This window comes from Anopheles cruzii, chromosome 2 (genome assembly GCF_943734635.1).
Source record: "Anopheles cruzii chromosome 2, idAnoCruzAS_RS32_06, whole genome shotgun sequence".
NCBI lineage: Eukaryota > Metazoa > Arthropoda > Insecta > Diptera > Culicidae > Anopheles > Anopheles cruzii.
The window spans coordinates 23,403,866-23,418,447 of NC_069144.1; the positions used below are offsets into that span (position 1 = coordinate 23,403,866).

Consider the following 14,582-nt stretch of genomic DNA (forward strand, 5'->3'; position numbering starts at 1 on the left):
GCGCACCAGGTTCGTTAAAATACGATTCCAAGAACTGATTTGCGACGTAAACAAATGGTTCCGTCATCCGCGGCTGACGGCCGTGTCAATTCCATATAAAAGTAAAATGACAACGCAGTTATGTTGGTGATAACGGAAACAGTTCATGGAATTCCGCTAACGAACCTATCTCACGCCACAAACCAGTCGGCAGGACCTCCTATTCCGGGACTTTATTTTACACGTTTCATGCCCAAAATATCCTTCAAACTTGCAATGGTAGATGCCAGAGAAAAGCCGAGAGTTGAAGATTGAAAATTCAGCAACAAAATTAAACCAATTGATCCGCCGCGGAACAAAAACTCGAATCCAACAAAACCTTGCTTTAAGTTTCTTTTTGGCGACAACTCAACCTCTTTGTTGAGTTGTGCTCTCTATCTGCTCGTCAACCGTTACGTCGTTATTGATTCAAATTGACATTACCATAGTAACCGTGTTTCGCGCGCTTTGCGAAACACATCAAACCAAACGTGGCGATTAATTGTGTTTTACACTTTCCACCGAGCGATCGTTCCCCTTTGCGATGGCCAGATCGTTTTGAAGATTCGCGGGACCAAGGTGACGCGACGCGATATTACAAGAGGCATTACGAAACGGAAATGGATCGCACCGTCACCCCCTGGAAGGAATACCGCCCGAGTTTGAAGTAAAAAGTTGGTGGTGCCGCTGCTAAAAAGTGCCCCCCTGGTGTGCCATAAACATTTAGTTTAATTGTGATGGGCGACCGGACCTTATTGCACCATTTTTCTTCATCCAGATCGTCATCATCGCCGTCGCCGTTCGGTTGTAAAACGTCTAATTATGGGGCACCCTTTTCTTCGGCCGTGTGGTCCACTGGTAGACTAATGTGTCCTCTTTTCTTGTGTTTTAGGCACCGGAGGGCCAGCGATGGTACACGTGGGCGACGACGCGCTGCTGACCTGCGTCGTAAATACCCCCTTTAACAACGACACCGTGCTGTGGCGCAAAGGGCCCCACGAGATCCTGTCGGCCGGCACGAACCGGGTCACGGGCGACCGGCGGATCAGCGTCCTACACGACGACTGTAAGTATTGGACCAACGAAACGGGGAAGATGGGGAACAGCGAACAAACATTTTCGTCGCCCATTCCGCGAGACGATTATTTCGTGTGTCGGTAATCGCTTCTCATTATCCGTCGCCTGGAGCCGTGCCCGTGGGTTTCCGAGGGTGATAATGTCGACGGTAGACATTAGCTGGCAACACTTTCACCTTCGCCCTTGCCCGCTCAATAATTCAGCAATTTAATTAAGAAGCACAAAATACCGAGAAAACACAGGGACACAGCGGTCCACCCCAAGAGCCTGCCCCGAAAAGATTCAAAGACATTCTCGGGCGTTCGGAATTCTTCGCTAAACGACCTCGTGGGGTTGATTTCGTTCTGGGTCGTCATTTTTTGGACAAGGAAACAGTGCCAAACCTGCGATCTTCTTACAATATCCTTTTGGTCCTTTTTTGGCCACGTAGGTTGCCTGCCTGCCTGGAATTGCCTGCTACATTCCGCAAAGTGTTGCTGCGAAGTCACCGAGCGAATGCGAAAGGTATTTGGCCACATTCTTCCCACTCGGAACACCGCCGACTGTCGCGAGGTCGGGGACCGAGCATGTTTACGGGTACACTCTTTTCCTTCATTATCCTGCGCCAGCCCGGACGCTGGTGGGCGCTGTCAACACCACGGCATGCGTCGTGATCATCTCTTCTCACCTTTGCTGCTACTCCGACACCCTTAAAGGGAGTAAATAAAGTGAAAACAATTGAATTTTAAATTGTTTTCCACCAGAGAACGCACGCAGGTCTCTCTACACACACACACACACACACACGCATGTCCTGGGCTTCACGCCACACCAAACCCAACTCTTTTGGAGTCCTCGCTTTGGAGCGCGCTTTCCTTTACCCGAAGCAGCACCCGAACAGTCTTTCCTAATTTTAATTAGAAAGTTTCGAGTAATTTATGCTTCGCTCGCTTAGTGCAGAGAGAGAGCGTGCTATAGAAGGACTGGAGACATTAAACATTAGACTACCCGTTTCGCTCAGATGCACAGTTTGGGGTTCGTCGTAGAGGCTCTAGCCACTGCCCGAGTTTCGATTTGGCCCTTTGGCCTCTGCTGATTGCTTTAAAGAGCGGGAATTTATCGGCAGCACTTCGGTCCCCGAATTGGCGACACCAGCTGTCAGACGTCGGCCAGCTCTAGGGTAGCCCCGGAACAAAACATAGACCCGTTGGCCAAACACTACCGAGCTGTGTGTGCCAATAACTGGGGAACAATTTATGTCCACTGTGCTACCCTATGGAGACCCCGCAGCATAAGTTTTCTAATTTTATCTTCAACGATAAAATTACTGGAAAAAAATTTGGTTGGCCATTTGCGCTTTGATTAGAGCACTCTTTTTGCGGTACGCATATACATCAATCATACTACGTGACGCAAGTACTTCGTGGTTCTCTAATTTAGCACTCTAATTTAGCCGTTAATTTAGCCGTTATTAGCCTCGCACTCTAATTTAGCCGTTAAAAGTAGAAACGAATAATAAAAAAACTGGAAATTTTGAAAAGAGCTAAAAAATAGTAATACTCCAATAACAAGAAGTTGTTTGCATTGACTTAGAACGTGATCACTAAGCAAATGATATGTTATTAAAGATTATATAATGAACATATGCAACAAAAGTTATCCAGTGAATTCTCAAAATTTTGCTTGAATCTTCTTGACGTTTAACTACACTTTAATGTGAGCTTTTATGTACAGCTTTAATTTCATTTTAGTTCGTGAAACTCTTAGTGTAAGTTTTCCTACATTGACAGCACAACTCTCTTTAATTTTCCTCGAAATAATTGTTCTATGTGTTTAATTTTACAACATCAATGACGATAGTCATTTAGTTTAACTAAAGGAGGATTAATTCAATATAATTGCGCATTGAAAAGCCATTGCTAGAGGCACTACTAATTGGAACAAAATTCAACTTGTTTTTGTCTAAGTTGCAATGAAAATTCGCTTTTCTGGATCATAACAATAGAACCCCGGAATCGGTGTTTCTCCCTAAGGACCTCACGTTTTGATTCCGACTTAAATTGCATCCCCAAAACACGGGCTATCAAATTACGGGCATGCAGCACCACCAATGGTAAACTCAGCAACTCGTAGCTGCCGTTGTGTGGTGTTGGTTCCCTTGTTTCCCCGTGTTTGCTACATTTCGGTCCGCACCGTGCAGGTCCTTCCAGCTTCCACGGCTTCCGTCCACTTGCTGAACCCACACGCCAAGCGTTTAGTCACTAAAGGCCGTATCACTGGCAACTACGTACGTAGAAGGCAACCGAGCGACCGAAGATCAAAGAGCTGTCATTTCTTCGGCTTGGTTGGTCGACGACTCGCTTCAACCGTTTTTCGTCGCCATCGCCAACGTGCACTGGTTTCGATGTAGTTTTTAGTTGGTCGAAGAAAGAACAACCGCGGAACGCCCCCGGAAAGAACCATCGCAATGATTCGGTTGTTTTTTCGCAAGGGTCCCGTTTCGAGACGCCTCGATAAACGTGGTCAGTGAATACCTCGGGTCCCCCACACAAGCACTCGAGCGTTACAAATGGAATGATTCTCTGAAGACGGTTCTGACATTTACAAAACCCGTTCATATCCCTGTTTGTTTGGGAAGACGACTATAATATCCAACCCCTGTTTTAATTAATAAACTCTCGGGAAAACTAATGCATTGTTTCTGAAACATCGATCTCCATTTATGCAATGTAACATGTTTTAATAAAATTCCTTGCTGGGCTTTCCAGAATTTTGATTGCCATTTTTGATATCAACTGCATAATTTACAATTTTTCCAGCAATCGGATCCAGTAAAAGATTTCAATAATTAATGTTATAACTTTATATTGAAATAAAGTTTGCCCGTTGAAATAACTTCAATCAATTGGTGTCAATGTGAAATGCCACAGATTTGCTATGTGGCCAATATCGAGGTCAAATCGAGACTCCATAAATGAAACCGTTAACTAACGTTCACCAAAAAAACAGTGAAGTGGGAACCGAAAAAAGTGTGAAACTTTTCGATCGACCCAAATCATTAACCTCAGTCAGCCTGACGGACTAGGTCGACCCGCGGAAGAAGCAAAACGACCATTCTTAAATCATTTCCAGTAACCTCCCGTAACAATACGTATCTTTTTAACACAAGGCGCCATCCGACGGTTGCTCTCCTCGGTTCCTGCTTCTGTAAACTGTAATCCCTCCACGTGGGCCACCTGCAGCTCGGTTCGGCTCCGCAAACCGCTTTGTGTTTGAAAAATGAAAAAATGCCACCCGCAACAACTACAGAACACCGGGACGAGGCGGCGAAAATAGTGGTGATTACGCAAAGGACTCGTTCCTCGCGGATTCTTCGCCCCAGGAGTCGTGCGAAAAAGTTTCGATTGCTTCTCTATCTCTCTCTTTTTCTCGCTTCCTCTTTCTCTTTTTCTCTCTGTCTCTCACTGCTTTTCGAACTCAAAAAGCGCAGCAGTCCCAGCGCGAAGGAAACACAGGTGCACCAACGAATGCATCGTTTCAAAGGAGCTCGCTAATTATTTTGCCAGCAGAGTTTGCCTTTGACGCCTCTGGCCCACAGGAAGGCATCCTTAACAAGCGCACCGCGGGCATCGGAGGCAGCCGTCGGGAATGTGATACTCGCCCGGATCCGCCGCGAACCGGTCGTGGCTCGAGATCAGTTCCGGAAGCGGAGGCACTTCAAACGAAATCACTTCGCTCGTTGCCCATCCCGCGAAGGATATACGGAGCCCTCGGAGCCGAGTTCCGTCGTGTCGTGACGGCGGCTGCGATGTTACTCAAGTAATGGCGCTGCCTCGCAACAATCCATTACCGGCGGCCACGAGAGCAACGTGGCGACGGCGGAGTCCTCGAGAGGATCTTTAATTTTTCCTCCTGGGCTGGCAGCAAGCGAGTGAAAGTTAAACGTCGTCGCCTTTTTGATGTTCAAGATCCGCGCCAACGTACGCGTGTGTGTGTTTTCGTCGGTGGGAGTGATTTTTCCACTTTCTCACGATGCCCAACGACCTCCTTCGGTTTTTTTATGCTAGATATTCGTTTATACTGCCCTAGGACTTGGTTTTCCATTTCTCGGTACCCGCGAATGCACCAACAACTTAATTGACGTCCATTTTGTGAGAGTTAAAATAATGGGCCAAAATCTTTTTCAATTTATTTTCGTCCAAAACATCGATTTCTTTTACATAAACATTAAAAATAGACAAAAGTTTATGTATTGCGTGTCGTGTTACGTGTAAAAGTGTCCTAAATGCAGCCGGTTTTCACAACTGTACGATGTAAGAGTATTTAAATTTTGGAAAACTACTACCAAAGATGCCAACATATTTAGCTCTTGGGTAGGCAGGAGGAGGATTCCGAAAAGAAAAGTCTACCACTGATCAGATTTTCGTCATACGGCAGATCCTTGAAAAGCTGATTGAGTTTCGTTGAGAACACCTACAACCACTTTATCGATTTCAAGGCCGCATACGCATAGCATAGCCATATAAGAGCCATATTGGCTGGTCGACGGAACCATGACCACTATGACTAGTTTCGGAATACCGGCCAAACTTTCCACCCTTGTGAGAGTGACCATGACCAACCTCACAAACCAGGTGAAGGTAGGCGGCAAGCTCTCTAATCCCTTCGCTGCCAAGGGATTGTGCCAAGGGAACGGTACACTGTGGGGAATTTTTGTGGGGCAGGTGGACATTGATGGTTTCAGGAGGGATCTATTGATTTTTTTCAACTTGTTTGTTTGCTGTGTATGTGATTTGATCAAATTCAACTTCGCGTCCTTGCTCCAGCGCACAGCTTTCGGGAACGCACTTATTGACGACAAGAAACAGAAACTATCGAAAGCCGTTTTGCTGCCACAGACTTCTGATTGCGGGCTCCTGTCTCTTGTCTCTTTCCAGCACCAGCAGGCCGGACGCCGCTCGGGGGCGATGTGTGGGTGCTGCTAATCAAGGAAACCCGGCTCAACGACTCGGACGTGTACGTGTGCGAGGTGAACAGCGACCCGATTGTCAGGAGCTTCCATCCACTGACAGGTAATTACCACGCGCGGGCCGGCCAAGATCAGGCGGCTGGGGCCTGTTTGTCGCCCACGGCCACGGCCCGGTCGCCCCGTCAGCACTTGTGACTCCGAAGGCGGGACACGGTCGGGTGAGAGGCGGATGAAGATTTACTGGATGTCGCAGGAACGCAGGAACCAACCGTCTACGCGGCTCTCCAAGAGCGAACGATATTATTGCTTCGGACTAATCTAGAATTAGTGGCGCCCGTGGAGGTTGAGCCACCGTCTCGGTTGGGCGGAACTACGCAAAACCCCTCGCCGCTCAGGATCACCAGAAGTTTGCCACACGGCGCCACCATCCGGCACTATCATCGCCCTCCTCCGAACGGTGGTGCGGGTTCGACGGGTGAACATTTTACAACACGCAAAAGTTTTCTGACAACTTTTTCCATTAAAAACGATTTCCGCCCACCGCCCGGAACTATCCGTGGCGGTGGCGAAGTTCTTGGCGAAGAGTCGAAGGCAGCGCTACTGAACACTACTGAATTCTTGCCGTTCGTTTACTTTACAGTGCGCCATGCGAAGCGGAAGGGTGCGACGGCCGGGCGGGTCGGGAACGCGACCGACACCAGCGCGACGCCTGGGCCACCCGGTGGAAGCGGTGCTTCGCCGACTTCGCCGGCCAGTCCGGCAGCAACGACCACCTCCGAGGAGGACTCCGAGGGTGACTCGTTCGACGCGTACACCGACTCGGAAGAGGAGGTCAGCGCCGACGGGGTGCCGCTGGTGACGCACGACTTCACCGACTGCTGCCACGCCAACAACGTGTCCGCGGCCTGCATCGGCTTTTGCGTGCTCCACAACATCCTCGACGGGTCGGCCGGCGTCGAGCCGGAGCTGTGCGAGAAGGACTTCCCGGGCATCGTGCGGTGCATGGCGGACGGGCGCAACCACGTGCCGTGCTGCGTCGAGAAGGGCATCCCCGACCTGTGCCAGGACATGTGCCGCGGCGAGTACACCCCGTTCACCGATCTGCTCAAGTCGCGCGTCTCCTGCGTCCAGCACACGCTCCCGGGCCTGCAGTGCATCCTGGACAACGTGCAGCGGTTGCCGTCCGAACCGCAGTCGGTGTCGGTGGAACCGCTGACCGAGCGATCGCTCCAGATTAGCTGGGCCGCACCGGAGAAGCTGGCCGGTAGCGTCAAGTCGTACCGCATCGAAGCCGCCATGCTGCACGCCTTCGACCAGGACTATCTGGTCAACGCGAGCGACCCGGCCAGTGGCGGTGCCGGTTCCGTCAAGGTGCTCCAGCTGCCCGCCAACCAAACGACAGCCATCCTGTCGGACCTGAGCCCCTTCACGATGTACACCGTCACCGTGACGGCCGTCAACGAGCACGGTTCCAGTCTGCCGAGCACCCGGATCCGGGCCCTCACGCTCGAGAGCGGCGTCGCCAGCAAGCAGACCAGCGTCGCCGTCGTGCCCGTCCTACCAGGTAACGTGGCGTTCCCAGGGAACCTCTCGCTCTATAAGTTCCCTCGTTGACAGATATTGCGATTCCTGATACCGACGAGAAGGGGAGATTGGCGCGGGGCCAACAACTCCAACCGTAAAAAACACACCGTTACAGAAAGGAACAGAGATTAACATTGTCTCTAGTGCAGGCCAAAACCGCTCGACGGTTGTAGCGGGATAAGAAGAAAGAAGCTCTACAATAGGCTAGGCCAGGATCTGGCTGGACTTGAAATTGATGGTCGCTGAGGTGTCCACTCCAGAACCCCGGATGGCTCGCTCCAGCACGATATTGAACAGGACGCAAGCCAGATCGTCCCCTTGGTGCAATCGCTTGGTGGGACCGAAGGGATTACAGAGTTATCCAACCACTTTCACCTGTCTTGTGAGGCTGGTCATGGCCATAAGTCCGAAAAGTTTGGTCGGTATTCCGATACTAGTCATGACCTCAAATGGCTCTGCAGTAGTCAGGCAGTTCTTTTCAGATTACATTGACTACAACGTCACTCTTCGGTACAGGTTTACGTTGTTCCCGAAACGGTCCGGAAATATTGGCCGGAAGATTGGTTTCCATTTTAAAAAAACTTACACCAAACCCTCCGTTGCCCTTGAAGCGAGCCATCGGCCGCAGCACAGGCAGTCGGAGGCGGACGCTCTGGCGAAAAGTTTCTCTGTGGACCAACACAGGCGCGTCACGCACTCTCGGGCATCCATTATCCGGCGAATCAAAGGATCCGTCATCGACCGTCGCGCCCTAATGGCCGATCCATGTTCCACGTCCCGCGCTCGGACTGGAATCGAAAGCCTAATTGAGATAGGAAGCGCAAGGACAAAGGACAAAACCCCGCTGTCAGTAGCGTCCGCCAGACTCTCGGGCGGCACGTCCTTCACGGCACGTCCTTCACGGCACGTCCATATACACAAATCAAACCAAAGTCAGCCCCGGTATGGGGTCATTTGCCGGAGTTCGATCCGACACCGGAGCACTGGAATGATTGTTTCTTCTTCCCCGAGCGAGGCCGACTCAGCCCCTCGGCTACCGACCCATCCTCCTGTCGCTACCACATCCAGCACACGTCGGAGGCAATCTATATTTCAATTACTTTCCCGTTATTTGTCACACCATGCCGATGGCGAAAGTTGGAGGCCCGAAGAGCGCCCTCCGAAAGCAGCGGACCTGAGCACAGTATTCTCTCTACAGCAAGATCAAAGCACTACGATCTTTTAAAAGCAACCTTCGACAAGCATTTGGTGCGATTCTGTAACCGTTTTCCTCAGCACGTAGCACAAAACCAATGATCCGTCCGCCAGTCGTAATTTTCAGGCACAAAAGTAGACATGGTCTCTACCCTCTTCAAAGATAAGTTGCAAACTAAATGTATATTTTTGTTTCGACATGACAAGGTAATGTTGCCAAAAGAGCGTAATGAGTCATCTGTTAAACAGTCCGCTTTTCGAGTTCTAGACCTGGTATATCTGCTCTCTCCCCAAACAGATGTGCGAGGGTGTTGCGTGAAGAAGGGCATCACGCACCGGACGTGTCTGGACAAGATGTGCGACCCGGTGAAGGCGGACTTCACCGAGGTGCCGGACCTGATGGTGTGCGCCCCGTGGGCAAACATCACGTTCGCGTGCCTGGCGAACAGCGTCGACCACACGCCGTGCTGCAAGAGCCGCGGCATTCCCGACGGCTGCCTGTCGTTCTGCTCCGGCACGGTGCGGGCGATCAACTTCAACTACTTCAAGTGTCTGCAGTACATGTCCGAGTACAGCAGCTGCCTCCTGCAGGGGTATGGCGTGCTGTCGGGGCCGCCTTCGAAGCTGAAGGCGCCCCTCGTGGCGGCCCACTTCGCGGTGCTGGAGTGGAAGCCTCCGAAGATCCTGCCCGACACGGTCACCGCGTACCATCTGCACTTCCGGAAGCTGGGCAGCGGCGAAGAGTACAGCGTGCTGGAGAAGGACCACGGGCCGGTGATCGTCGACGACCTGGAGACGGCCACCTACTACGAAGCGTTCGTCGTCGCGGTCAACGCGCACGGCAAGGGTGGCCCGTCGCCGCGGCTCGTCTTCCAGACGAAGCGGGAAGCGGGCGGCGCGCTGTCGCAGCCATCCTCCCCGCACTACAACATCACCGCGTGCTGCCACGCTTCGGGCCTGCTGCCTCAGTGTGCGCCGCTCTGCAGCTACGACGCGAAGATGTCGGACATCCAGAAGCTCGGCAACACGTGCCGCGGCCAGATCGGAACGATCGTGCGCTGTAGTGCGGGTGGCCGGGACCACACGTCCTGCTGCGCCCGCCGGGCCGTGCCACCCAAGTGCCAGTCGCTGTGCCGGGGCGTGATCACGAGCTCGCCCGCCGACTGCCTGCCGTTCGCCGGCAACATCATCCAGTGCTTCGAGGAGGGCATCGGCCACATTCCGGCACCGGTCGACGATCTGCACGTCACCGCCGTCACCAACACGTCGATCTCGCTGGCCTGGGTCCCGACCGAGGCGGACACGCCGTCGAACGGCACGGACAACGCGGCGCGGCGGACGCTCGGCTACCTGGTACAGTACGGCAAGGTTAACAACATGACCATGTACGAGACGGTGATCAAGCTGGAGCATGTAAGTGAGGAGTGGAGTGGCCGAGTGATCAGTTGTCCCGGAACACACCATTTCTCCTTCTCTCTCTCTCGAAGGAACTGAACACCACCGAGACGGACATCGAACTGAAGGAGCTGGAACCGAGGGCGCTGTACCGGATCACGGTGGTGGCCCGCGGAGAGTACGGCCTGTCGTTGCCCTCGTCGATGCTGCTCATCAACACGTCTCGCACCGAGGCGGCCAGCACGGTGTACGGGGCGCCCTCGCCGCCGCACTCGCTGGCCGTGTCGGCGCACAGCGCCACCTGGATCATGGTGGCCTGGCAGCCGCCGGAGTTCTCGCACCCGCACGAGCCCATCACGTACCGCGTGATCCACAAGGTGGCCAACAACTACACCGTGATCGATACGCGCCTGCTGTGGGTCCGGATCAACGGGCTACTGCCCAACACGCAGCACATAATTTATGTGGTGGCGATCGGCGCGAAGGGCACCAGCCTGCCCTCGGAAACGCTCGTCGCGTGGACGGACCCGGCGCTGCCGGCCTACGTCGATGTAAGTCTCGGCCGGGATAATGGGTTTTGGGAAGAATCTACCGACATTTCTTAACTCTCCTCTACTTCTTTTGTTCTCTTTGGGTTTGTTTTGATTAACCTCAACATTTTATGTGTAACACTCAATATCCTTTTTCGTTAAGTTACTTAAACTCCTGAGCTATGCAATTTGCAAGACACTGAAATGTGTTAATGCAATGGGTATTAGGATATAAGGACATTCGGTTGTTCGAATACAAGATAGACATTTTACCTAGTTCAATTAAATAATGGAAAAGGCATAAAGTTCATAAAGACAATATGTTTTGTGTGGCCATTTCATAGACTAGAGACTAATTTTATACTAATTCCCTTTAAAAATGTATAAGCTATGCCAAACGTGAATATTTGATTTGTTCATATCAAAGAAAGATCCAATACCTTTCCAATGATGCATAATATCGGTACATTACCGTCGCAGAACTGTGCTAACGATCGCGTTAAAGTAGACGATAAACGTTTGGTTTAAAGAGTAATTTTTATCACTCTTTCGACTTTGACAGATAAATTTTCGGAATCTACGCAACGTGGCCGGTTAAAAATTCGGATCGTTCACAGCTTTGTTCGGATCTTACCTAAAATCCTAATTTTTATAAATCCTATATACCTAAAATCCTAATTTTTAAAGTTGTTTTATGACCGCTTTTTCCGACGTAGTGTGGCGTTGGAGCCACCATCGTTCACTGTTCTTTTACCGTCTCCTCTCGCTTCCCCACAGCCACCGACGGTGCACCCGTCCGACATTATCTCCGAGGGCGGCTCCATGACGATCCTGTGCCTGGCGATGGGCAACCCGGCCCCGACGATCTCCCTGTACGTGGGCGGGCACCTGGTCCGGCAGGACACGTCGCGCCACATGATCACCGTGATCCACAACGTGACGACCGACATGGAGCACATCTCGTGCTACGCCGACAACGGCTACGGCATACCGATGCAGGCCGCCAAGAAGGTCAACATTAGCTGTAAGTAGGCTCGGGCCAATCGTCTGACCGAAAAAGGACTCACCCGCTCGGTCTTTTCTTCAGTTGCGCCGCGGATACAGGCGGCCGGTATCACCGTGGCGTCCGTCGGCGAGTCGGTGGACCTGCGGTGCACCGTGCGGGCCCGCCCCATCCCGAAGACGATGTTCTGGCGTGACCACGACGGCCGGGTGCCGGTCATCCAGGGTGGCAACTACGACATGTCGATGCGGAACGATGTCGATGTAAGGCTACGGGCCCGTACCGGGCTTCGGTCAACCGTTGTGTAATGTCCCCATTTCGCCCCAACCGCAGGACAACTCGCTGTACGTGATGACGCTGACGATCAGCAAGCTGAGCGCGCAGGACGTCGGCGACTACTTCTGTCACGCTGAGAACGCGCTCGGCTCGTCGACACGGGCCGTCTCGGTGCGCATTCGCAACACGGCCGCCGCGTCCAACATCTCCGAGTGTTGCGTGGCGCAGAACGTGTCCGCCGGCTGCATGAGCGCCTGCTCGTTCTACCTGGACATCGAAAGCGTGATCGACCGGCCCGAGTGCATCGTGGACTTTGACAAGCTGATGCGCTGTGCGGCCGACGGATCCGACCACCGCGGATGCTGCGCGACGAAGGAGGTGCCCCGTCGGTGCCTGAACTGGTGCCGCGGCGAACCCATCACTCCGCCCGGCCTATGCGCCCTGCAGCACACCCGCACGATCGTCGGCTGCTTCCAGGAGAACCGCGACCGGCTGCCGGGACCGCCACAGAACCTACAGATGCAGGTGCTGGGCGACGAGGAAGTGCTCATCAGGTCAGTCCGTCAGTCGGCGATCGTGTAGCGTTCGCGCCAGCTCAATGTTGCCTCTGCTCTTGCACCCAGGTGGGACCCGCCGCTCAAGAACCCAGCCACCGTCGAGGGGTACCGGGTGTTCTGGCACGATCTCGAGCCGGTCAGCGACAACCTGTCGAACGTGATCAACGGACTGGCGACAAGCCGGCTGGACGCGAAGGAAACGAGCATCCGGCTCGAGGGCCTCAAGCCGAACGTGATGTACGAGCTGGTGATCAAGGCCGGCAACCACCTCGGGGCCAGCGTCCTGTCGGTGCCGCTCCGCTTCACGCTGGGGGATCACCACATCACCAGCGCATCGCACGCCACGAACGCGGGCGTCGTGAGCGGGATCATCGCCGGGCTGCTCGCGATCGTCCTCGCCGTCGCCGCGATCTTCATCGTCCGGCAGCGCAAGGTCGGCCAGAAGCAGGCCGCGAACGGTGGCGTGGCCTTCGAGAACCCTAGCTATCTGCGCGAGATGAACGTCGAGCACGTGCAGGTAAGCGCATCCTTTCCGCGTACCAAATTTCCAGCGCTCTTTTCGTATCAGATCCAGGCTTCAATTGTCCTCACAGTTCGTGCGTCACTTAGGTGTTGGGTTAGATTCTAATTGGGCGAACGGTGATTGAAATCTCTTTACTGTGCACTGTCTTTACCGTTGACTCGTTGACCTAATCTGCAACAAATCAATAAATAAATCTCCGCTTCTCCGCAGATACCGGCCGTATCGGGCCAGAGTGTGGCCGGGGCGGGCGCCGACTGGCGCCAGGAGTCGCTCCACACCGCCAACGGGACCGCCACGACCGGGCTGAGCCACGAGAACGCCGTCGTCCCGATGGCCACCGAAGTCAACCCGTCGCTGTACGAAGAGCTGAAGCTGGGCCACGATCGGGCCGGTTTCAAGCGGCTCGTCTCCTAGGGCGCACTGCTCCACCAGCGCCCCAGCAGCAGCAGCGTAGTCCTTGTACATACCACTGGACAGTTTTAGATGTGATCCGGGAGACTCTAGACCCCACTAGACCTCCCCCCAACCCAAAAAAGGGCCCGCTAGAGAGTCAGAGCGCCCCAGAGAGCGGGTGGGTGTTTGTATTTTGTACTCACCTCGTTAACCAGTAACACACACAGGAACCAGTACACGTAGACTTTAGAAGAATTTAGAGCAGAACACGAGCGAGTCGGAATGGTCCGTCTTTGCACCCTCCCGGGACCGCTGCAAAGATTCGACAAGGCGCAAGTGCGGCGAAAGGGCAGGTTGGTTTTTGAAGCGAAACGAAACGAACGGCGACAGCTTACCGTTTGCGGCAATATCTGGCACCACCACTGGCACATGGAGCAGAGAGCCACGGCCGAAAGAGGTGGCCGAATATGTTTCTCCTGGCTCGCGGCGATCTATTCCGGGCGGATGGCCACAGGGCAGCAACCTAGTCTAGACGGTTCTAGTCAAGCGACCTAGGATAAGTGCGCTGATCCTGACAGCCGGCAGTGATGGATTCCTCGTCCGTACCGAACGCAAGTGGACTTGTTGCAAGTTGCCCTGGCCCAGAACCATGAACCCGTCCGTCCGGAAGCGAAAACGCGTCGTACCGCGCCGCAGGACTCTCCATTTGAATCTTAGTTCGCACGCACACATTGTTACCACGTCGCTGTTTTCTTTACTTTGTTTTTGCCATTTGCCTGAAATATCAACGCAACGAGCGCACACGCGCAAAACCCAGATGCCCGCGCCTCCCGACCGTTGATTGTAGTTTACTGGGGTATTGTTTATTGTACTGTAACACAAACCATAGCGCAATTCAGGCCACCAACAACCCCGGTATGTGGCGTATGTAAGGGGAAAACCCTGCCCCGCAAGTGAAACGACGATAACTCGTGCTCGATGATGGAAGCAATAAATTTGAGCGATAGTTTTATAATAAAAAACAGAACCAGTTTGTACGCTTGAGAAACCAGCCACCAGAGATGGGTAACGCTAAGAGAATCAC

At 53.1% G+C, this 14,582-nt stretch overlaps 1 protein-coding gene across 1 annotated transcript; it reads left to right on the top strand.

Moving 5' to 3' along the window:
* The first annotated feature begins 106 nt into the window (after positions 1 to 106).
* Positions 107 to 14,495, top strand: LOC128278696 (Ig-like and fibronectin type-III domain-containing protein 1). The gene is made up of 11 exons (XM_053017426.1): positions 107 to 122; positions 911 to 1,084; positions 6,012 to 6,146; positions 6,684 to 7,607; positions 9,120 to 10,234; positions 10,309 to 10,767; positions 11,524 to 11,770; positions 11,834 to 12,012; positions 12,083 to 12,579; positions 12,649 to 13,099; positions 13,316 to 14,495. Exons 1-11 carry the CDS (start codon positions 107 to 109, stop codon positions 13,517 to 13,519), a joined length of 4,401 nt encoding a protein of 1,466 aa, XP_052873386.1. The 3' UTR covers positions 13,520 to 14,495.
* Positions 14,496 to 14,582: the final 87 nt, after the last annotated feature.